General features: G+C 41.6%; 1 protein-coding gene across 8 annotated transcripts in view; it reads right to left on the bottom strand.

Moving 5' to 3' along the window:
• OGDHL (oxoglutarate dehydrogenase L) overlaps nucleotides 1-25,505 on the bottom strand; it is a 191,740-nt gene that overhangs the window by 7,570 nt on the left and 158,665 nt on the right. For all 8 annotated transcript variants that reach the window (XM_077259345.1, XM_077259342.1, XM_077259348.1 and 5 more), the window contains exons 16-17: nucleotides 8,991-9,118; nucleotides 259-437 (exon numbers count right to left, since the gene is read on the bottom strand). In XM_077259345.1, the coding sequence (XP_077115460.1) occupies nucleotides 259-437; nucleotides 8,991-9,118 (307 nt within the window). The remainder of the gene's footprint in view (nucleotides 1-258; nucleotides 438-8,990; nucleotides 9,119-25,505) is intronic.

Here is a 25,505-nt window from a genome sequence, read left to right as displayed (position 1 = left end):
TAATAGATCATCTCTAACTGCAATTCTGGGTGGCTGCCTCAACGCTCTGCTATAAATTTTATCTGTTCAATTATACATTGTTCAGAAGAAAAAAAAAAATAGGTGGAACTAAGCAGTCATGATAAAAAGCAACTGCGGATTGATAAATTATTCATGAGTTTACCCTCGCGGGGCACTTAGCCTTTATTAACCTCCCCACTGTGTAAATCAGTCAGCGACTCTGCATGATGAGCAGATGTGAGATCAGCGTTCCCTCACCATTCCTTCCATGCCATGCGGTAGGAGCAGCACGATTCCGTTGTGACGCACCCACTTGGCTTGTCCAGGGCTGATAAACTGGTCAATTATACATTGTGCAGTGTTGTGAAAGTCACCAAACTGAGCTTCCCACAATACCAAGGCATTAGGACTAGCCATGGCAAAACCAAGCTCAAAGCCTAAAAGCAAAAGAAACCTTATTAGATAATAAAATGGTTATGGATATTTCCAGCTCTGGCACTTGTGCGATATTATAATAATACAGTTGATACATCTTTTATGCCACTTGACATTTTTCTTATTATACCCCCTGTTACCGAAAGCCTAAAAAGTAAATTATTATTTTCTTTAATGTAACCCATTACCTCCTAGGCAATTGTTTGCTTTGCGCTTCTGTTCCTTTATGAGGCCCATCTAATGAATTGTCTTCACAGGAAAACAAAGATGGCATCCCTTCAGAAGGCCCTCAGATGCTAAGACAACTCATTGCCCCCCCAATTATGCCACCGAGGGTCAATGGGAGCGGATGTGCACACGCATACCTGTGATCACACCATTTAAATGCTGCTATCAGTGATTGACAGAGGCATGTAAATGACTAATCAGCAATAGTCGCAGATAGCAGTGGTCACAGTTACAGTAAGTTTCCGGCTGCAAATCACAGCCCACCTCTCCCGGGTATACCGAGCTCGCTCCATACACCAGCAAATGACATGACAGGCAATCATGTCAGACATAATCGGTAATTGGTTTATTACCCTGCATGCATTGCAAATTTAGGACTTTGTCTAATATTCGCTACCTTTTTTTGCTTCCTCCTGTCGCTAACACCATGCTGCAGTGCTGTTTTAATGCCCAGTTCACGCTCCTTTAGATGCTCCTTTCAACTAGCAAAACACTATATTCAAACAGTCCGTGTACAGGACTTTACCTATCTGACCCCCCTGCTACACCAGAACTCAGACAGTTATGGTCTATGGAGCAGTCCTAGACTTTGACACACGGTATGCATATTGGAATTTGCAGAAATAGTTAATTAAACACTTCACCAGATGTGCAAGCAATTCACAACAAACCTTACTGTGCACACTGACTGCTGACTTTTCCTTTCAGCCAGTAAAACCTCCTTTTAACCAATTATGTACACAATTCAGTAGTCTGCAGACCTTTGTTTTATGTCCAGAAAACACCTTTTAGTCTATTTCTAGTTGAAAAACAATAGCAGTGTCATCAGCATAAACCCCATTAATAGAATTTCTATAATCATCAGAAAGAGAATTAAAAAAGGTGCTAGTCCTCAGATCGATCTGGCGCAGCGCTCCGGGGTGGGAGGTAGCACCACTTGCTCGGCCCAGGCTTTGGAGCCCGCATAAGTTTAAGGTGAGCGGTCTCCTCCTTTCTGTACCCCAGGCTTCCACCAGCTATCTTTGGGTGCGTACGCTGTCCGTCCCTCCTCGTGGGGAGTTTGACCCAATCCGAGCAACAACAGTGGTCCAAGGACCTGCACGGGCGAACAGCGGGGCACCCACCCACCCCAGTGTGGGGGCCAGTGGTCCGAATTGCTCCCGTGCGGAGAAGAAAAACAATCTTCTCATAGGGTGGCCTTTTTCTTCCAGATGCGCAGCCCGCCTGCGGAGGCCCACACCGCACAGAGTTCAAAGGACGGCCTCAGCTGTGGGCATCGGCGGCGGTGGGTATACAAAAAAAAATGTTAGAAAGGGTTTGGTTTTTATAGTTACTTTGCCCTCATCTCACCGCGAGTTCTTATGTTTTCTGCTTATTCATTTTAACAAAGCTTTCCCTTAGTCTCTAAACATTTTTTCATTGACCAGATATCTGGTAAAGTGGCATCCATACTTTCATACCTCCATTAGAGAGTCGGGTTTCTCAGTTCTTTAATACACGGAGTATCACTTACAAGAGGTATGTGGATCTTAAGGATAGCACTGTACTAAAAACTGTCTCTAAATGGTAATGCTTAGTTTACATTTGTATATTAAATTTGACGTGATATATGTCACAAACTTTGTGAAAGGGCGAGTTAAAAATTAATAGTTATAAATTTTTCGAAAATAAAATAAATAAATCGACAAAAATATCCAGACATTTGTTTTTTCTAGGAGGCTTTCAGTGATGCAGTAATCACCCAATGTTTGTGGGACTAGTACAAAAAAAAGACAGAAGCCTGGAAGATCCGGCCTCTGTACTTCCTATTCCGGCCAAATGGAGGTGTGACCGCTGCAGCCAAATACTGGCAACAGCAGTGATGTGTTGTTTACCGCTGCAACAGTCACATGTCAGGCAATGTTAAAGGAGCGTCAGGCGATCGATGAAGGGAAGTTCAAAAGGTGGAAAATCCATTTAAATGCAAAATATGCTGCATAGTTCAGACCATCCAGAAGGGCTTCAGATAAATATACAATACCAAGCATACTTTTTATGCACCGTGTGTTTTGCTTTTTTATTTTGAAAAAGATTGGTTTATCCACTTCCTGATATCAACTCAATAGTTCAGCAGACTCCTTACAAATCAGGTGTGCAGGGTTTCTCAATACATTATATGGGGACGTGTACACCACATGTGTCTTCCTGCAGGTCCAGGTGGACCTGGAGGAAGACACATGTGGTGTCGAAACATGTCATCCATAAGGGATTGAATGTATGCAATATTGTAACTGAAGAAATCTGGAACTTTTTAATGGATAAATAAAAGGTATATTTTACTCTACCACTGGACTGATCGCTGGAGAAACAAAAAGTTTTTTCTTTACACGTGTGGATTTGTCCCAATCCGTTTTCCGTGCAAACTGTAACCACAGGTTGGATGTATTCCTGTTTCTTCAAAGCGGTAAGCTGGCTTCGCCAAAAAACTCAGAGTGTGTGTGTGTGTGTGTGTGTGTGTGTGTGTGTGTGTGTGTGTGTGTGTGTGTGTGTGTGTGTGTGTGTGTGTGTGTGTATATATATATATATATATATATATATATATATATATATTATAGTGAGCTGTCGCGGGCAGGGCCCTCTCTCCTCCTGTACTAGTCGTGACCTGTGTTATTTAACATTATTATACTTGTTTTGTTTTTTTATGTATACCCTTCCTCACATGTAAATCGCCATGGAATAAATGGTGCTATAATAATAATAATATTATTATGAACACACACACCTATAGATACACATATGCATACATGCATACATTTATAAAAGTGGCATATTGATTACCGAAATAGCTATGATGAGTTTTTATTAATGACACGCTCTGTATGACAGAAAGTGACTGCTTTGAACTAGCGTATATTAGACAAACTTTCCTGTAATATCCATAAATTTATGGTGGCTTTTAGCTAATTAGTCCTCTCTTGCCAATTGTATTGTGCATACGGGGAGGATGACAGGCAGGCTCAGACTTAAGATTCTATACACGTGGAGACGGGCAGAAGCCACAACTAAGCTTTCAGTGGCAGGTGTCATGTATCTGTCATTTCTACTATTACCAGGTCAAATTCCCTCTGGGAAAGAAATCTGCGAGTTTCTAGTTTCTCATTGTGTTGAATAAACCTTGTGCCATATGAAAGGATTGCTATAAATGAATATAAAAAATATTAAGAATTAGGGAAAAAAATGTATTAAAGATTAGATGTCAACAATTTTAATTACAATCTAAAATGTGTTTTACAGTTTACGTCCAAGTGCAAAAATAGCCAAAAACCAAGATAAATTAATATGTATAATTTGTGTGCTGGCTTGATCTGTCAAACAATACCTATGACCAAAGGTTGACAGCTGCCATTCTCCTAATACTAAAGGTGCGTCCCTCTCAGTAAGTGCTGCCAGCCACGCTCTTTTGTCTTGGATTCTGATACTGGTCTAAAGGGTTTTGCGGCAAAAGCTTCTCGCCATCAGCAGTCGCTAGGTTAAAATATTAAACTCTGGTTGGAATGGCCCTCCCCAGAGCCAGTGCTGGATCTGAACCGCTACCGGTCTTTGCCGAAAGGCTGCAGTGAAGACATCACAAGTACAGCACAAGAGACTGCCGAGACAACAAATGGTCTTAGCGGCTCGTGCCGTGTACATTGACCAATTTCAGAGACCTGACTTCTCTGGCCAGCGCATAGACATGGGACAGATACTGTACGTCTCTCTCAACCATGTAAAGCCGAGATGGAAACACTGTAAGGCTATGTGCACACGTCCGGAATTGCCCCGGAAATTTCTGCGGCAATTCCGGAACTCTCTGCCGCGGGAAAAATGCATGCGCAATTGGCATGCATTTTCCTGCAAAACACTAGCGTTTTACAAGCGTAATTAGCTTGCAGAATGCTAGCGTTTTCCAAGCGATCTGTAGCATCGCTTGGAAAACTGATTGACAGGTTGGTCACACTTGTCAAACATTGTGTTTGACAAAAGTGACCAACTTTTTACTATTGATGCTGCCTATGCAGCACCAATAGTAAAAAGATCTAATGTTAAAAATTTAAAAAAAAAAAAAAAAAATCGTGATATTCTCACCTTCCGGTGTCCCCGGCAGCCTTCCCGCTCCTCGCGATGCTTGCGTTCCCAGTAATGCCTGGCGGCAATGACCCCAGATGACGTAGCAGTCTCGTGAGAACGGACGTCATCACAGGTCATTGCCGCAAAGCATCACTGGGAAGGGAAGCATCGCGAGGAGCGGGAAGACTGCAGGGACGCCGGAAGGTGAGAATATCACAATTTTTTATTTTAATTCTTTTTTAACAATTATATGGTTCCCAAGGCCTGGAGGAGAGTCTCCTCTCCTCCACCCTGGGTACCAACCACACATGATTCGCTTACTTCCCGCATGGTGGGCATAGCGGGTAAGCGGATCAATGCATTCCTATGTGTGCGGAATCCCCACGATTCCACACAAAGAATGAATATGCTGCGTTTTTTTCCGGAATGCGATTCTGCTGCGGAAAAAAAAAAACAACATGTGCACAAAAAATGTGGAATGCATTCTAATAGGATGCTTAATGTATGCGTTTTTTTCGCAGTTTTATCGCGAAAAAATGCGCGGAAATTCCTGAACATGTGCACATAGCCTAATGTATAAAAGTTTTGTAAATTTTGTTTTTATCTATACAAAAATTTCTGATGAAACACTAAAAACTGAACAAGACCGAACCCCGATGAAACTCAGGACCAAACACTATTGACACTTGGACCATATTTTTTTTGCATTACAAGCACAAACAGGAATGTCTGAATGAGGCCTTAGGGTTCTTCTACAAGAGCTAATAAGCCATAAAGAGCGCAGTCAAACAACTGTATAAATCGGACAGAATGGAACGTAGTGCATCAACTAGCCAGCACCTCTTCTGACCAGAGCGACACTGCTACATAGAAATAGATGAAGCTGTCACGCTTGGGTCAGCCAGCGGACGGACAGCCCATGCACTGCATTCAGAGGTCGGTCTGATTTATATGACCATCTGACTAGCTATATGGTCAGTTGGCCATTGATAGAGCAATCAGAACGCTTTATGTTCTTTTTTATATGTGAAAATCATGACCTGTCTTTTTACGGTCATCCACCATTCATTCAATCTTCACCTGCTTAGGTCTCATTCAAATGTCCTTCAATTTTCATGTACGCAGAAAAAAAACAATCTGAGTTTTATTAGTGTTTTCGATCAAATTTTCTTAATTGTTTAATCAGGAATTCATCAGTGATTTTCATGAATGGGAAAAATAAATACGTTACAAAGCTTCTCCTATATGTTTACAACAATATTGATGTTAAGTGCAACATTATAACAAGCCCCAGAAGAAGCTGTAAAAGGGTCAGGTAGAAGTCTAGTTTGCCACTGGAACTCTATACTTTTATGTAATGCATGGGGTTTTCTTATAATTGTTTTTGACAATATAAAAATAAATAACCTTTATTACCCAAGTATAAGGCCAGCTGCACTATGGTATTATGCTAAATATATCACTAGAGTTATCAAGATCAAAATAGGAAGTTTTTGTTTAGCTGCATTGGAGGACCACAAGTACCAGTGAATCATTGCAGCAGAGCTGTTCAACTTTGGAGACCTTTTTCTACTAATGTTTGCAATGTTAATCATGGACAAGACACAGAACCCACTGATACCGTCCGTGATTTTCACAGACCCATGGGCTTGTATGAATATACGGTAGTTAATCTTTGGCTCGGATCAAAAACGAACATGTTCATAAAGAATGTTTGTTTAGGTTCCGTATTTTTCTGACCATAAGACGCACTCTTTTTCCTCCACATTTGGGAGGAAAGTGTGGGTGCGTCTTATGGTAGGAATGTTACGTGGGGAGGGGCCAGCGGCTAGTGGGATTGCACTGGGAGGCAGGAGGCAGAAAAATGTCCCTGCCTGGCTTCAGGAATCAGAGCTGGGGAAACCACATGGTCCCGATCATTAAAGTGCAGTGAATATTCATTAGCTGCTTCCCCGCCCACCTGTCAGCTGAGTGGTGAGCCTAGAGCAGCAAATGAATACTTCTTCACAGGGACACACATGGTTTCCCCAGCGCTGGATTCCTGCAGCAGCTGGGGAGATCTGTGTGTCTGGTGGAGGAGGCAGCAGCAGGGGCCAGAGGAGACAAGATCGCTGCATACCTGCCTGCCGGGGCTGTGCTGGGTGCTCCAGCACAAGGACCTGTGTGATGTCATGAAGAGGGCGGGCTGGAGCATCACATGGCAGCACAGAGCCCTCCCTCTTCTGATTTCATCACAGGTCCTGCAGACACCACACTACAATCTGCAAGCTTCCTCCTGTGCTATGGAGAGGCAACAAGAGGGAGCGCTCTGTGGTGTCATGGGATGGGATGCTCCAGCTTTTTACCTCACCACAGTGTGGCTGGCAGGCTGCCACAATTAAAAGGTTAGTCACTACAACACACAATAAAGCACTCTGCCACTTCTATGGTGAAATATAACTCCCAGCATGCCATAGGATCTGCAGGACATGCTGGGAGTTCTAGTTCTCCCAATGGGATCTTAAAGCTGCACTCCAGTGTTATTTTTCAGTGCTGGAGTGGTGCTTTAAATATAAGCCCGGTGCCCCCATTCTTATACTCACCCTCCAGCGTCTTCATATAGTACTTTACAGACACCTGCAGCTCCATCTTCTACCCGCAGCTTCCAACATAATAACATACTATTATATATAATAATACATATAATAATATGTTTATGTTATTAAATATTTTACCACCTTTTTTGCTTCAAATATTTTTTTCCCTATTTTCCACCTCTAAAACCTGGGTGCGTCTTATAGTCCGAAAAATACGGTAATTATTATCTCATACAAAAATCCTGCAAGTCATAATTATGATCTTGAGCTTACAATGTAGAAACAGGTTAAGTACAATAATGGGGCACTTCCTCTTCAAATCTAGATTGTGTGTTAGAAATACTGGACAGTCTATGCTTTACATCAAAAGCCAATAGTATATTCAGGACGTTTCTCACAGAAAAGAAGGCACTCGGATAAGAGGAATACCAAGCCTGGATGTTGCTTTATATCTCCTGAATTTCACTTGTCTTAGGCTGCCGTCACACTAGCAGTATTTGGTCAGTATTTTACATCAGTATTTGTCAGCCAAAACCAGGAGTGGAACAAATAGAGGAAAAGTATAATAGAAACATATGCACCACTTCTGTATTTATCACCCACTCCTGGTTTTGGCTTACAAATACTGATGTAAAATACTGACCAAATACTGCTAGTGTGACGGCAGCCTTATATTAAGAACTAAACTATCCCTCGATGTCCCTGTCCTAACATGGGCACCCCACCACTGGCTAGCGATCCAAGGCCCTAACTATCCAATCAAGTTGTCCTTTGGTTTCCCTGAATAACCATGTATGGGGTAAAGGCAGTTTGTAGGACCTCACATGTCAGAAGTTGGCTGGACAATCAGAAATAAATGTTCATAAAGAAAGTTTGGGTAATCGTTGCCCCATGTGCAAAACCATCAATCTCCAATTTCCATCTTGAGCTGAACTCAAGCTTGGTATCTAGACCAGTTTTCTACCTCTATTTTATATATGTTTACAAGAAATGCAAAATTTTATAATGAACTTTCCGGGGCATAAAAAGACATTTCCCCTGGCGGCTCTTAATCCAAGTCTAATTTTATCTCCGGCGCTATGAGCCCATTTGTGGTGATCGGGAGATATGGCTGAGGAGCCTGCAATATGACAGATCTGCCCTGGCTTTTCTGCACATATGTTGTTCTTTATTTAGGCACAGTTATGAATGTAAGCATTTCTAGGTGATCATTTAGTCCTGTGGTGTATTTTTGTGTACAGCAGATCAGTAGTAGTAGAATTCTGACAATATTCATGATTACTGCAATAAATATCACGCTTCACTTGATTGTTTCCTTTCAAAATACTGATCTAAGAAAACCAGAAGTTGCTTGGGTCTGTGTTCTTGTATTTTTTACAGAAAAAGAAGAAAAAGAGTAACTCATAAAAATAGCAGAAAGTTAGATGGCTCTCCAGTGACTTGTGACCAAACACTATGTTTCTGCATTAATGGTATGAGAACGAAAACCTTCATGTTAATTCAATAGTAACTCCTAGAGAGTGTAAGCTTGTGAGCAGGACCCCCTCGGTATGGTCTTTATTGTCTGTACACGTCCCCTCTGAAATATAAAGTTCTGCAGAATATGTTAGCATTATAGAAATAAATATTATTACACCAGCAAAACTGGGCTCTGGTTTGACTTACCCAGGACACCATACTCGGAAAGAGAGCTGTTACACACAGTGTATGGAGCTTGGTCCGGCCAGAGATGATTCATTGGAACGCAGGTTCTCCGATCAACATCCTGGTCATGTAAAACATGATGACGATGGCTTTCAGGGAAGAAAACAATTACTTCACTTAGCCTTATTGACATTTGAAGCAATTTTCAAATTAAAAAGGAAAAGCAGTCTTAACAACAGCACACATCTCAGCTTCAGCTAATTACTTTCACGTTGATTAGTGCTTTAAAAGGGAATCTGTCAGCAGGTTTTTGCCATCTAATCTAAGAGAAACATTATGTAGGGACAGAGACCATGATTCCATCGATGTGTCACTTCGTAATTTTATCAAAACTGCAGCAAGCAAACCAGCGTATTCTCTGCTGCAGATCTAGCAGTTCTCTGAATGCCGTGCTCTGTATAACCGCGTCTACACCACTGATTGGCAGCTTTCTGTCAATGTACAGTGTACAAATAGAAAATTTGACAGAAATATTTTGACAATGAACGAATCTTTGCGATATGGACTCTGCATGCCACTATTTTTATTTTTTCTTATTTAAAATTAAACAACTGAGATACAATTGAAGTGTAGATTTTCAGGTCTAATATAAGGGGATGAATAAAAGTATTCTGTAAAACGTTTAGGAATTGCAATAATTTTTCTACAAAGCCACTATTTTTATTTCAGGGGCTCAAAAGCAATTGGACAAATTTACTTTACCATACATAAAATGTACATTTTTTATATTTACTAGAGAATCCTTTGCATGCAATGACTGCCTAAAGACTGGAAGCCATGGACGTCACTAAACGCCGGGTTTTCTCCTTTGGTGATGCTTTGCAGGTCTTTACAGTACAGTACTTCTATTGTTGCTTGTTTGTGGTCTTTCTGCCTTAAGTTTTGCCTTAACCATGTGAAATGCATGCTCAATGGGGTTGAGATCTGATGATTGACTCGGCCATTGCAAAATATTTCACTTTGCCTTAAAAAACTTCTGTGTTTTGGTCAATATCCATCTGTATGGTGAACCACCGTCCAAATAACCTTGCTGCATTTGGTTGAATCTGAGCAGAAAGTCTCGCCCTGAACACTTCAGAATTCATCTGGCTGCTTCTGTCGTTAGTCACATCATCAATGTGACGTTGCCATCACACTGCCTCCACAATATTTTAGTGTGCATGTGGTGTTTCTCCTTCCCATCATTCTGGTACAAGTTGATGTTAGTTTCTTCTGTCCAAAGAAGAATGACTTCCCACAACTGTGCTGGCCTTTTTTTTTTTTTTTTAAGATTTTTTTGGCAAACACTAATCTTGTCTTTCTAATTTTAAAGGCTGAGTAATTGTTTGAACCTTCTGCATTTGCTCTCCAAATCTTCTCTTTATGGTAGTGTTTGATACGGAAACACCTACTTCCTGGAGAGTGGGCTTCACTTGGGTGGATATTGTGAAGGGGTTTTTCTTCACCAAGGGAAGAATTCTGCGATCATCTATTTACTGCCTGTTGTCTGGGGTTTGCTCCTTTTTAAGTCGTATCCACTATTCTAGGAAGGGTAGTTTTGAGTTTTGTGGCTTCTACAGAGCAGCTGGGCACTTATCGGTAAAAAGTTTAAGCCTCAGTGATCGGTCCAGTGATGTGTCTTCTGTGCTAATGACACTGTAATCTGTCATCATGGTCAGCTAAAGTCTGAAAAAGTGACATCGCCATGGAGGACACCTAGTTAGGTCCTCTAGTTGGTTTCCGTTCCCTTGACCTGAAGAAGTTTAGGAACAAGTACTCCAAGATAAAAAATAAATAAATGTGTCCATGCAGAGACTGAGGTACTGGGTCATATTCAGTCAGCGGATGGACTTCACAAACAGTACCGACCAAAATTTTGGACACCTTCTCAACCTACTCAAGTCCTTCGAACTTTCCCTGCTGGGGTTGCAATACTTCTATTCAGAGCTAATGGCACACTTGTTTCGCCCTTTAGTGTCTGGGATAGTTTAGGTCCTAATGAGCAGAAATTATTTAGCAAGTTTAATAAAAAGATCAAAAACTATAAAGAATACTGTTTTTATTTTATACCCCTATATGGTTGTGTCCAATATATTTTGCTTGAATCTTTTCTGTTGTATTAATTTGTAAACCATCTACAGAACAGACCAAAAGTTTGGACACACCTTCTCATTTAAAGTATTTACTGTATTTTCATGACTGAAAATTGTAAATTCACACTGAAGGCATCAAAACTATGAATTAACACATGTGGAATCATATACTTAACAAAAAAGTGCAAAACAACTGAAATTATGTATTATATTCTAGGTTCTTCAAAGTAGCCACCTTTTGCTTTTATGACTGCTTTGCACACTCTTGGCCTATTCTTGATGAGCTTCAAGAGGTAGTCACCGGGAATGGTTTTCACTTCACAGGTGTGCCCTGTCAGGTTTAATAAGTGGGATTTCTTGCCTTATAAATGGGGTTGGGACCATCAGTTGTGTTGTGCAGAAGTCTAGTGGATACACTGCTGATAGTCCTACTGAATAGACTGTTAGAATTTGTATTATGGCAAGAAAAAAGCAGCTAAGTAAAGAAAAACGAGTGGCCATCATTAATGAAGGTCAGTCAGTCCGAAAAATTGGGAAAACTTTGAAAGTGTCCCCAAGTGCAGGGGCAAAAACCATCAAGCGCTACAAAGAAACTGGCTCACATGAGGACCGCCCCAGGAAAGGAAGACCAAGAGTCACCTCTGCTTCTGAGGATAAGTTTATCCGAGTCACCAGCCTCAGAAATCGCAGGTTAACAGCAGCTCAGATTAGAGACCAGGTCAATGCCACACAGAGTTCCAGCAGCAGACACATCACTACAACAACTGTTAAGAGACTTTGTGCAGCAGACCTTCATGGTAAAATAGCTAGGAAACCACTGCTAAGGACAGGCAATAGGCAGAAGAGACTTGTTTGGGCTAAAGAACACAAGGAATGGACATTAGACCAGTGGAAATCTGTGCTTTGGTCTGATGAGTCTAAATTTGAGATCTTTGGTTCCAACCACTGTGTATTTGTGCGACGCAGAAAAGGTGAACGGATGGACTCTACATGCCTGGTTCCCACCGTGAAGCATGGAGGAGAAGGTGTGATGGTGCTTTGCTGGTGACACTGTTGGGGATTTATTCAAAATTGAAGGCATACTGAACCAGCATGGCTACCACAGCATCTTGCAGCGGCATGCTATTCCATCCGGTTTGCGTTTAGTTGGACCATCATTTATTTTTCAACAGGATAATGACCCCAAACACACCTCCAGGCTGTGTAAGGGCTATTTGACCAAGAAGGAGAGTGATGGGGTGCTATGCCAGATGACCTGGCCTCCAGTCACCAGACCAGAACCCAATCGAGATGATTTTGGGTGAGCTGGACCGCAGGCAAAAGGGCCAACAAGTGCTAAGCATCTCTGGGAACTCCTTCAAGATTGTTGGAAGACCATTCCCAGTGACTATGTCTTGAAGCTCATGAAGAGAATGCCAAGAGTGTACAAAGCAGTCATCAAAGCAAAAGGTGGCTACTTTGAAGAACCTAGAATATAAGACATAATTTCAGTTGTTTCACACTTTTTTGTTAAGTATATAATTCCACATGTGTTAATTCATAGTTTTGATGCCTTCAGTGTGAATGTACAATTTTCATAGTCATGAAAATACAGAAAAATCTTTAAATGAGAAGGTGTGTCCAAACTTTTGGTCTGTACTGTAGATGGTTTACAAATTAATACAACAGAAAAGATTCAAGCAAAATATATTGGACACAACCATATAGGGGTATAAAATAAAAAACAGTATTCTTTATAGTTTTTGATCTTTTTATTGAACTTGCTAAATAATCTCTGCTCATTAGGACCTAAACTATCCCAAACACTAAAGGGCGAAACAAGTGTGCCATTAGCTCTGAATAGAAGTATTGCAACCCCAGTAGGGAAAGTTCGAAAATGACAAATTTTTATATTTTTTTGCAGCCATTAGCTAAATAAACTAGGCTCCCTTCAGGGTCATTTGACTTTTGAAAGCCTGGAGCTTGTGGTTTATTGAGATTTATGTCTGGCATAACATTTCTGAACTGGTGTTGAGGAAAAGTTGCACAAAAATTAGGTAAAGACAGTTATAGGGGTGGAAGAGGTTTATGAAAACATAACACAAACCCCATTTATATAATATTTGTAGAAATAAATGCAATAAATGGGATTAACTGCATACATTTTCAATTTGGTCGGTAAACCATAGCAGCACAACTTTTGTCATACATAGCAGGGTTTCCCAAACTCCAGTCCTCACAGCGCCCAACAAATATGGTGTCCAGGATTTTCTTAGTACTGCTCAAGTGAAAGAACCTGTGGTAATTTCCAACGCCTTGATAATACTTCCATCACCTATACAATACTAAGGAAATCCTGAAAACATGATCTGCTGGAGGCCGTGAGGACTGGAGTTTGGGAAACACTGATACATACATATAATTTCCCTTAGTCATTGAACTACAGCTGTAGGAAAGGTTATCATGTCTCACTGCCCATCATCTTGATAACTTAACCCCTTCATGACCCAGCCTATTTTGACCTTAATGACCTGGCCGTTTTTTGCAATTCTGACCAGTGTCCCTTTATGAGGTAATAACTCAGGAACGCTTCAACGGATCTTAGCGGTTCGGAGATTGTTTTTTCGTGACATATTGGGCTTCATGTTAGTGGTAAATTTAGGTCGATAATTTCTGAGTTTATTTGTGAAAAAAAAGGAAATTTGGCGAAAATTTTGAAAATTTTGCATTTTTCACATTATGAATTTTTATTCTGTTAAACCAGAGAGTTATGTGACACAAAATAGTTAATAAATAACATTTCCCAAATGTCTACTTTACATCAGCACAATTTTGGAAACACATTTTTTTTTTGCTAGGAAGTTATAAGGGTTAAAATTTGACCAGTGATTTCTCATTTTTACAACAAAATTTACAAAACCATTTTTTTTAGGGACCACCTCACATTTGAAGTCAGTTTGAGGGTTAAATATGGCTGAAAATACCCAAAAAAATTGACACCATTCTAAAAACTGCACCCCTCAAGGTGCTCAAAACCACATTCAAGAAGTTTATTAACCCTTCAGGTGTTTCAAAGCAGCAGAAGCAACATGGAAGGAAAAAATGAACATTTAACTTTTTAGTCACAAAAATGATCTTTTAGCAACAATTTTTTTATTTTCCCAAGGGTAAAAGGAGAAACTGGACCACGAACGTTGTTGTCCAATTTGTCCTGAGTAAGCTGATACCTCATATGTGGGGGTAAACCACTGTTTGGATGCACGGCAGGGCTCGGAAGGGAAGGAGCGCCATTTGACTTTTTGAATGAAAAATTGGCTCCAATCTTTAGCGGACACCATGTCGCGTTTGGAGAGCCCCCGTGTGCCTAAACATTGGAGCTCCCCCACAAGTAACCCCATTTTGGAAACTAGACCCCCCAAGGAACTTATCTAGAAGCATAATGAGCACTTTAAACCCCCAGGTGCTTCACAAATTGATCTGTAAAAATGAAAAAGTACTTTTTTTTTAACAAACAAATTATTTTAGCCTCAATTTTTTCATTTTCACATGGGCAACAGGATAAAATGGATCCTAAAATTTGTTGGGCAATTTCTCTTGAGTACACCGATACCTCACATGTGGGGGTAAACCACTGTTTGGGCACATGGTAAGGCTCGGAAGGGGAGGCGTGCCATTTGACTTTTTGAATGGAAAATTAGCTCCAATCGTTAGCGGACACCATGTCGCGTTTGGAGAGCCCCTGTGTGCCTAAACATTGGAGCTCCCCCACAAGTGACCCCATTTTGGAAACTAGACCTCCCAAGGAACTAATCTAGATGTGTGGTGAGCACTTTGAATCCCCAAGTGCTTCACAGAAGTTTATAACGCAGAGCCATGAAAATAAAAAATAATTTTTCTTTTCTCAAAAATGATTTTTTAGCCCACAATTTTTTATTTTAACAGGAGAAATTGGACCCCAAAAGTTGTTGTCCAGTTTCTCCTGAGTACGCGGATACCCCATATGTGGGGGTAAACCACTGTTTGGGTACATGTCGGGGTTCGGAAGGGAAGTAGTGACGTTTTGAAATGCAGACTTTGATGGAATGCTCTGCGGGCGTCAGGTTGCTTTTGCAGAGCCCCTGATGTGCCTAAACAGTAGGAACTCCCCACAAGTGACCCCATTTTGGGAATAGACCCCCAAGGGAACTTATCTAGATGTGTGGTGAGCACTTTGAACCCCCAAGTGCTTCACAGAAGTTTATAACGCAGAGCCATGAAAATAAAAAATAATTTTTCATTCCTCTAAATATGTTTTAGCAAGCAATTTTTTATTTTCACAAGGGTAACAGGAGAAATTGGACCCCAATAATTGTTGCCCAGTTTGTCCTGAGTATTCTGATACCCTATACAGGTCCTTCTCAAAAAATTAGCATATAGTGTTAAATTTCATTATTTACCATAATGTAATGATTACAATTAAACTTTCATATACTATAGATTCATTATCCACCAACTGAAATTTGTCAGGTCTTTTATTGTTTTAATACTGATGATTTTGGCCTACAACTCCTGATAACCCAAAAAACCTGTCTCAATAAATTAGCATATCAAGAAAAGGTTCTCTAAACGACCTATTACCCTAATCTTCTGAATCAACTAATTAACTCTAAACACATGCAAAAGATACCTGAGGCTTTTAAAAACTCCCTGCCTGGTTCATTACTCAAAACCCCCATCATGGGTAAGACTAGCGACCTGACAGATGTCAAGAAGGCCATCATTGACTGCCTCAAGCAAGAGGGTAAGACCCAGAAAGAAATTTCTCAACAAATAGGCTGTTCCCAGAGTGCTGTATCAAGGCACTTCAATGGTAAGTCTGTTGGAAGGAAACAATGTGGCAGAAAACGCTGTACAACGAGAAGAGGTGACCGGAACCTGAGGAAGCAGTGGACTGAGTCTGGTGTGGAAACATCCAGAGCCACCGTGCACAGGCGTGTGCAGGAAATGGGCTACAGGTGCCGCATTCCCCAGGTAAAGCCACTTTTGAACCATAAACAGCGGCAGAACCGCCTGACCTGGGCTACAGAGAAGCAGCACTGGACTGTTGCTAAGTGGTCCCAAGTACTTTTTTCTGATGAAAGCAAATTTTGCATGTCATTCGGAAATCAGGGTGCCAGAGTCTGGAGGAAGACTGGGGAGAAGGAAATGCCAAAATGCCTGAAGTCCAGTGTCAAGTACCCACAGTCAGTGATGGTGTGGGGTGCCATGTCAGCTGCTGGTGTTGGTCCACTGTGTTTCATCAAGGGCAGGGTCAATGCAGCTAGCTATCAGGAGATTTTGGAGCACTTCATGCTTCCCTCGGCTGAAATGCTTTATGGAGATGAAGATTTCATTTTTCAGCACGACCTGGCACCTGCTCACAGTGCCAAAACCACTGGTAAATGGTTTACTGACCATGGTGTTACTGTGCTCAATTGGCCTGCCAACTCTCCTGACCTGAACCCCATAGAGAATCTGTGGGATATTGTGAAGAGAAAGTTGAGAGACGCAAGACCCAACACTCTGGATGAGCTTAAGGCCGCTATTGAAGCATCCTGGGCCTCCATAACATCTCAGCAGTGTCACAGGCTGATTGCCTCCATGCCACGCCGCATTGAAGCAGTCATTTCTGCCAAAGGATTCCCGACAAAGTATTGAGTGCATAACTGAACATTATTATTTGATGGTTTTTTTGTTTGGTATTAAAAAACACTTTTATTTGATTGGTCGGGTGAAATATGCTAATTTATTGAGACAGGTTTTTTGGGTTATCAGGAGTTGTATGCCAAAATCATCAGTATTAAAACAATAAAAGACCTGACAAATTTCAGTTGGTGGATAATGAATCTATAGTATATGAAAGTTTAATTGTAATCATTACATTATGGTAAATAATGAAATTTAACACTATATGCTAATTTTTTGAGAAGGACCTGTATGTGGGGGTAAACCACTGTTTGGGCGCACGTCGGGGCTCGGAAGGGAGGGAGCACCATTTGACTTTTTGAATGCAAGATTGGCTGGAATCAATGGTGGCGCCATGTTGCGTTTGGAGATTCCTGATGTGCCTAAACAGTGGAAACCCCTCAATTCTACCTCCAACACTAACCCCAACACACCCCAAACCCTAATCCCAACTCTAGATATAATCCTAACTCCAACACACCCCTAACCACAACCCTAACCCAACACACCCCTAACCCTAATCCCAACCCTAACCCTAATCCCATCCCTAACCACAACCCTAACCCCAACACACCCCTAACCCTAACCACAAGCCTAATCTTAACCCTATTTCCAACCCTAGCCCTAATTCCAACCCTAACTAATTCCAACCCTAACCCTAAGGCTATGTGCCCACATTGCGGATTCGTGTGAGATTTTTAAGCACCATTTTTGAAAAATCCGCAGGTAAAAGGCATTTCGTTTTACCTGCGCATTTACCACGGATTTCCAGTGTTTTTTGTGCGGATTTCACCTGCGGATTCCTATTGAGGAGCAGGTGTAAAACGGAATCCGCACAAAGAATTGACATGCTGCGGAAAATACAACCCAGCGTTTCCGCGCGGTATTTTTTGCACCATGGGCACAGCGGATTTGGTTTTCAGTAGGTTTACATGGTACTGTAAACCTGATGGAAAACTGCTACGAATCCGCAGCGGCCAATCCGCTGCGGATCCACAGCCAAATCCGCACCATGTGTGCACATAGTCTAATCTAACCCCAACTCTAGTTCTAACCCTAATTCTAACCCTAACCCTAATCCTAACCCTAACCCTAACCCTAGTGGGGGAAGAAAAAAAAAAATATTTTTTCTTTATTTTTATTATTGTCCCTACCTATGGGAGTGATAAAGGGGGGTTCATTTACTATTTTTTTTTATTTTGATCACTGTGTTAAAACCTACCTGGAACGAGTCTGCCGGCAGGCAGATTCGGCGGGCGCACTGCGCATGCGTCCGCCATTTTGGAAGATGGCGGCGCCAATGAAGACGGACGGACGGAGGCTCGGTAAGTATGAGGGGGGGGATCGGAGCACGGGGGGGGATCGAAGCACGGGGGGAGCGGACAGGAGGACTGGGGAGCGGACAGAAGGACGGAGGGGAGCGGACCACAGTACGGGGCAAAAAGGAGGACTGAGGAGGCGATCGGTGGAGGGCAGATTAGGTTTTCCAGCCATGGCCGATGATATTGCAGCATCGGCCATAGCTGGATTGTAATATTTCACCATTTTCATAGGTGAAATATTACAAATCTCTCTGATTGGCTGTTGAAAGTGAAACAGCCAATCAGAGCGATCGTAGCCACGGGGCTGAAGTACCACTCCCCCTGTCCCTGCAGATCGGGTGAAATTGGAGTTAACCCTTTCACCCGATCTGCAGGGACGCGATCATTCCATGACGCCACATAGGCGTCACAGGTCGGATTGGCACCGACTTTCATGACGCCTACGTGGCGTCAAAGGTCGGGAAGGGGTTAACATCAGTCAATTGTGTGTATAATGTTAAAGTAGCACTCCCATCAAACATTTTATTGGCTAAAACTGAGTAAGTGAATACGTAGTGCAGATGCCTTAATATACTCACCGATCGCAGTCTTCCTGGATTTTTAGCACCACTCAAGTCTTCTCCTGAGTCACGCAACATCAATTCTGACTTGTCGGCTCACACTCATCTTTATGTGTGAGCTGGAAATCTCTTTTAGGGGACATTCAGACATCTGTGCATATCCGTCACAGACTGAACTGCATGCACAGACTGGCCGAAGGTCTCCAGACCCAAGTGTGACAGCTTCGTTCATTTCTATACTCCTATCGGTGGCTACATTAAAGGGAACCTGTCACCTGATAAAACGCTATTAACCTGTAGATATGGGGTTGATCTGCAGGTAAATATCGTTGTGAACCTGCCCAGCACCCATGGCGTGTAGCCCACGCTTAGACACTGAAGTGTCAGCTTCTACCACTGTGCCACCAACGGATAGCGACAGCACCACACCAAAACCTACTGTGTGGAACCGTCTTTTGTCAGCACTTGTGTAAAGATCCCTGTATGTATCTCTCCTTGTGGGGATACACCATATCATATTGTATGAAATACTGCACCACAGGGATAATAACTATCTTTAACCTAAGATGCTTCATTAAATGGGCGACTATGTGATCAAGCTTATTAACTGGCCGAAACATCATTTTGCCTGTCGCTTCAGAAATCAATATTAATAAATTCTCACTTGAAGCATAATTTTCAACTCCTACGTGTGCAGTGATTTTTTTGAACTAGTGTTGGGGGCAGAGCTGTGGAGTCGGTAAGCCAAACCTCCGACTCAGACTCAACTTCCATGACTGACTCCACCAAAATGGGCTCGGACTCTGACTCCACAGGCCTGGTTGGGGGTGATATAGAAGGGTTAATAGTTTGCCTTTAAGTGCCTTTTGCCTTTAATTGCTAGAATTACTAGAATCTGTTGACACAGTAGTCTGATGGTCTCCTCTTCAAGGAGACTACACTTCTTATCATGTATGTTCTCAATAGTCAGCCACAACATGCTCTGGGTACGTGAGAATTAAAGGTCAGTATGACCCCGGTGTAATGGGGGAGGGCTACATGAATTACATTGAGAGTTACATTTGTTGTAAATGGTATAAAATACTGCATCTTGCTGCATTACATCAGATAAAAGTGACTTGCTAACAGAACATGTGCGCGGTGTCCTTTCTCTTCAAGCGTGCTTGTAAATGACGGGCGTAACCTGATTTGGCCTCACTGGTGATCTGGCATGTCTGACATTGAGTCAGAACGCAAACAGCTACAACAGGGGGGTGCAGTTACAGCCACCACTCACTATGCAGAGAGTGGTGACTGAACCCACACCGGCACCACCCATATGACTGAACTTGAGCGCTGTTGGGAAGGGAAATGAAAGTTCATCTCCTTCCACGAGCACCAGTCTAAGTGCAGGCGCTGGGCACGTTAACATCGATAATAACCTGCAGATTAACAACATATCTTCAGGTTAATATTGTTTTTTCAGGTGACAGATTCCCTGTAAGCCCGGGGTCACACTTCTGAGTGCAATGCGAGAAACTCGCGCAGTCTCTCACTTTACAGTAATACCCGACACTGCTGCCGGCACTTGGACAGGAGCGTTCAGCTGGATGTATTTTTATGCAGCCTCACGCTCCGGTCCCGAGTGCCGGCAGAAGTACTGGGTATTGATGTGAGAGACTCGTGCGAGTTTCCTCATTGCACACGTAAGTGTGACACCGGCCTACTGCAGCTGCCTAACATATATATTTACACAGGCTCACCAATTAATGGTTTACATAGCGTGCTCATTAAGTTTGGATTAAAGTTACACTTTTTTATGCCACTATATCCCAGTGCTCTGCTATTCAAGTCAAAGTTACTTTTGCTAGATCTGCACCTGGTTTCCAACACTTTCAACTTCGAGCTCGTTCAGACAACTGTATTATACCATGGAACCCTTTATAGTATAGAAAAATAATCTTTTATTAAACTCTTTTTTAAACCAATTAAAAGTTGACCCAGTGCATTATATAGAAAGATGGCATGAACATTTCATAATGCGGATTCAAAAGTGGAGAACTAAACATATACTATTAAGGGTTTCACTTTATCTGTTACCGGACAACACTGAAGCCTGGTCTGGAGTTAGGGTCTGTTTAGCTGGAAGTGTTAAACACATATGATTTTGGTTTTAAAAAAGGAGTTCTTTTTGTGGTACTCTTGCTGTTTCTGTGCACCCTGAGCATACATTTTCAAAGTAATCACAGATATTGTTCCTAATAAAGAATAATAGATAATAAATTCCACAAGTGTACAACATGTCCATTTGTGGATATTTTGTGATCTATCCAACTTCATATACAATAATGTTTTGTTTGTTTGTTTTTTTAAATTGATACATTTTGGTGTCAAAATCAACAAGGAGTCACCAAGGTGGGTTTATTAATACTATAGGACAAGTCCATTAGATGCTTCATAAATGCTGTTTTGTCTGCTACGGAGCCGTAGTGAAATGAAAATGCCCCCACTGCTGCTGTACAAAGTAACAACTACATATCACATAACTGTGCTCTCAGACCTCTACTCGGGTGTCCACAGTAGCCACAAAAAGTACCTATTTTATGCCAATTTAATCCTCCATGTGGACTGCAATTTTGGGTCGGTCAATGATTTAGATATGGATTGCTCAAATGCTCATGGAATCTTTTCCCTACATAAGACTCTACTTTGATCCATTTAACCAAGCAACCTTGTAAGTCATAAATTGCAGAAATAATGAAAATATATTCCCATTAAGTCATGGACAGATCTCCATATATCTTATCAAACAGCTTGCGCTTTCCTAGAGTGCATTCGTGTACTTTTTAAAAGGGAACTGGTCACCAGGAAAATGCAGTCCAATCTGTAGGCAGCATGCTATAGAGCAAGGGGAACGGAGTAGGCCGATGTATAGTTTTGAGAGAAAAGACTCCATACAACCTGCGTTCTATTCACTTAATCCTCTGCTTTTTCTGACATTTTTGGGTCCAATGGGCGGTCCTATCAGTGACCGACAGCTTTCTTTGTATGAATGTACATAGAGACTTGTCAATCACTGATAGGATATCCCACTAAACCCGAAAATCCCAAAAGAGCAGAGGATTAAATAATAAAAATCATAGGTGATCCTGAATATGTTCCCATTAAACTATATATGAATCTGTTCAGGTCCCCTTACTCTATAACATGGTGCCTGCAGATTGGACTGCATGTTCATGGTGATAGGTTTCTTTTAAAATGGGACCATTTGGATGATATATGGCACTGTATATCTATCTTTAAAGCATTAATTTAGTGGGAACTGGTAGGGAAAGCCGAAACTATACTGCTGATGAAAGCCTTAGCTTTAGGCAGTAGCAACACTGCTATATAACAATGCTCAGACTGGCTGTCTGCAAAGAAATGCATGCAGTCACGCTCAGGGCAGCAGTTCCGATGGCCAGTCCGAGCATTGCGTTGTGATGCTCGTCCGAGTTACATGGCCATGTGACCCGTCCCTTAGTGAGCAAATAGCTAAAATGCAGCAAGGATACCTTTGAAAAAAATATACATTTTTATCACCATGCTTTTAATTTTCTAGATTTTACTTTTTACTACTAAAATTTGACATTTCGGAATTTTATAAAATTATATTTTGGCAACAATATAATTTCTCTTCGATTATTTATCAAGAATTACATTGTTCGTTAACATTTCCATGACCTTTAAATTGCTGCCTGTGAAATAAATCTCAATATTGTATTTTGTGACATATGCAGCGCGTGTCGGTCACTTGGGCTGCACCATTACTGATACATCTAGTGAATGAAATATATATGTCTGATTACAAGAGAAGCTGGTATTTTAGTAACCTGCAGTCCAATATTACAAGCATATTGCATGGCCTTTTAAAGTGCTTGGTGGGGATATATTAGAGCAGGGGATATTTCCACCCCACCTCCTTTCTGCAGATCGTGGAGGGTTCATTAATCAGCATTAGAATGGGAGGCACAGGCACATTATGAAAACAGAGATGACTGAAGCAATTACTGTAATCCATTAACTCCCTGAGTAATGAGTGAGGCTAACTGACTGAATCGCACCAATATGTTCTGCTCCGCACGCGCCCAGGCAAAATGGACTATTACACTGATAATACCTATTATGTGTATTACTTGCGCTGTAGCTGCCAGTGTCAAACACAGTGAAAGCGATGCCCCCTCCTCTGCCGTAATGCACGTCGAGGACAGATTGCCCTCTTAGACATGTGTGAATTACCAGCATAAGTAAAGACAGTTGGCTTGGTGCAGTGTTTAATACATTTCATTTGGAGCAGTATAAATCGGGCTCAGCTGAGATAAGCAAATGGATTTGTAATTCATAACATCAATATAAACCAAAATAAACTGGAAAGTGTCCACATCATCTAAAACCCCACTGTGTGTACTGTGAATATGGTAGAGGACCCGTGTGACTGGGCAGAAAGCACATGGGCATAATAAATGTCCTCCAAATTTACTGAAAGAATTCTACAGCCCTCCAAAGAATGAGCAGCAAAGAAAAATTATTTCCAAGCAACATGTCCTCCAGCCAATTAGTTTATGATGGCTTAGTGCATCAAGATGGATGTTGCTGGGGCACACAATAAAAGCAAACTGTGTAGGCACACACAACTCCATATTAACGCATGTGGATTTAGAATGGAAGGTTGTAAACGCTCCTGTGTGTGACCAAACGATACTGTCCATAATACATGGAATATGGAGTTGATCTATTTGCATTTAAAACAGCGTCCACTCTTCTGGGAAGGATTTCTACAAGATTTTGTAGATGTCTGTGGGAATTTTTGACTCTTCATCCAGAAGAGCATTTGTGAGGTCAGACACTTATGTTGGAGGAGAGGTCGGGCTCACATTCTCCACAGTTCATCATGCAGGTGTTAGATGGGGTTGAGATCAGGGCTCTGTGCCGGCAAGACAAGTTCTTCCTAAACAAGCCCTTATGGACCTGACTTTGTGCACTGAGATAGACATTCTGGAACAAAAAAACATTTTTACCACCAACTTTTTTTACACAAATTTAGAAGCTGTAAAAAACAAACCCAAAGCATTATCCCTCCAAACAGTTGGCACAATGTAGTAAGGAAGGTAGCGTTCTCCTGACATTTGCCAAATCCAGACTCGTCCATCGGACACTAAAATAGCCATTACGAAAAACACGTCTCCACTGCTTCAGAGTCCAGTGGCAACGTGCCTTACAACACACTTCGTCTGACTACTGGCATCTTGCTTTTTTTTTATTTTTTATTTTTCACAGTTACATAAGTTGAACTAAGACTTTAGGTCCATCAAGTTCAACTTTTCTCCACCAATTATACATGGTCACTAAATTGTTAGGTTATAAAATAAATAAAGTGTTATGTGTGCTGAGGAGGTCTTCCAGCCTTTTTTAAAAGCTGGTATAGTGTCTGCCATTAGTACCTTTGGCAGAAGGGCACTCCACAGCCTGACCGCTTTGAACACACCTGTTCATGTAATTATTTTCCTTTGATCTTGTTATAATGTGCACATTGCAGAATCAATTTGAAGGCAGCAAAGTCACACAGGAACACATATGGAAACAAGGAGTAAAGAAATATGTGAAACAAACCAGATGTGTTAAGCATTAGATTCGAGAAAGTACCCCTCTTTTACTCTAATGACAGTTTTACACCCTTTTGGCATTCTGACAATCAGCTTTAATAGGTCATCACCTGGAATGGCTCCCAACAGTCTTGAAAGGTTTCCCCAGAGGTGCTTAGCATTTGGCCAATTTTCTTTCACTCTGAGGTCCCACTCATAGAAGCCATCTCAGTTGGGTTCAGGTTGGGCTATTGTAGAGGCCATTTCCGCTCATGCAGCCTCTATTCTTCTTGTTTGGTTGCGTAGTCCTTGCAAAAGGAGTGTGACCCTAAACAAACCTCCAGAATATGTAACACAAACAATGGTCCCACTATATGGAAAACAGATGGGATGGCATGTAATTGCAGAATGCTGTGGTACCCAGGCTGTGTAAGTGTGCTCTGAATTTGGAATAAATCACCAACAGGGTCACCAGTAAAGCTCCACCAAACCTTCCCCTCCATGCTTCTCTGCAGACACCACACATGTATAAACCTTCCACTCACCTTATCTGCATGTCACAAAGACATGGTGATTAATTACAAAAATCTCAAACTTTGATTCAGACCACAGTACAGATTTCCACTGATCTGATGTCCAGTCCTTGTAGTGCTTAGCATAAACAAGTCTTTTCTTCTCGTTTGTGGTCCTCAGTAGTGGCTTCTTTGTAGACAATCAACCAAAGAGGCCTGCTTCTCACAGTCTCCTCTAGACATGTAATGTTGAGATGTGTCTGCTACTAAATGTCTGAGGTGCTGTTTATTTGGAGCTTCTGAGGCTGGGAACGGATGAACTTATCCTCTGCAACCAAGGTAATTCTTGGCCATCTTTCCCTGGGACAGTTCTCATGAGAGCCCATTTCTATATAGCAATTCTAATGTTTTCATGACTGCACTTGAAGATACCTTCAAGGTCCCAGCATTTTTCCACACTGACTGACTCACGTATATTAAATTAATGGACTGTAATTTCTCTTTACTTAGTTGCGTGGTTCTTAAAACAACTGTTCTAAGCCAGAATATGACATGACATCAACCTGAGCACTGTATGCAACTTCAGTAGGTATCAAATGGCCTCTGCTAAATACACCTGAAAGTTCAAACACTTTCTGAAGTCCAGTGATTCCAAGAAAGAATTCTTGATGAGGCATAGCTTTACATTGGAAGCCACTCCAGGTGACTACTAGATGAAGCGGCTTGAG

Source organism: Ranitomeya variabilis, chromosome 4 (assembly GCF_051348905.1).
Source record: "Ranitomeya variabilis isolate aRanVar5 chromosome 4, aRanVar5.hap1, whole genome shotgun sequence".
Classification (NCBI taxonomy): Eukaryota; Metazoa; Chordata; class Amphibia; order Anura; family Dendrobatidae; genus Ranitomeya; species Ranitomeya variabilis.
Note: the sequence above shows the minus strand (reverse complement) of the source record. Positions and strands in the feature narration are given on the sequence as shown.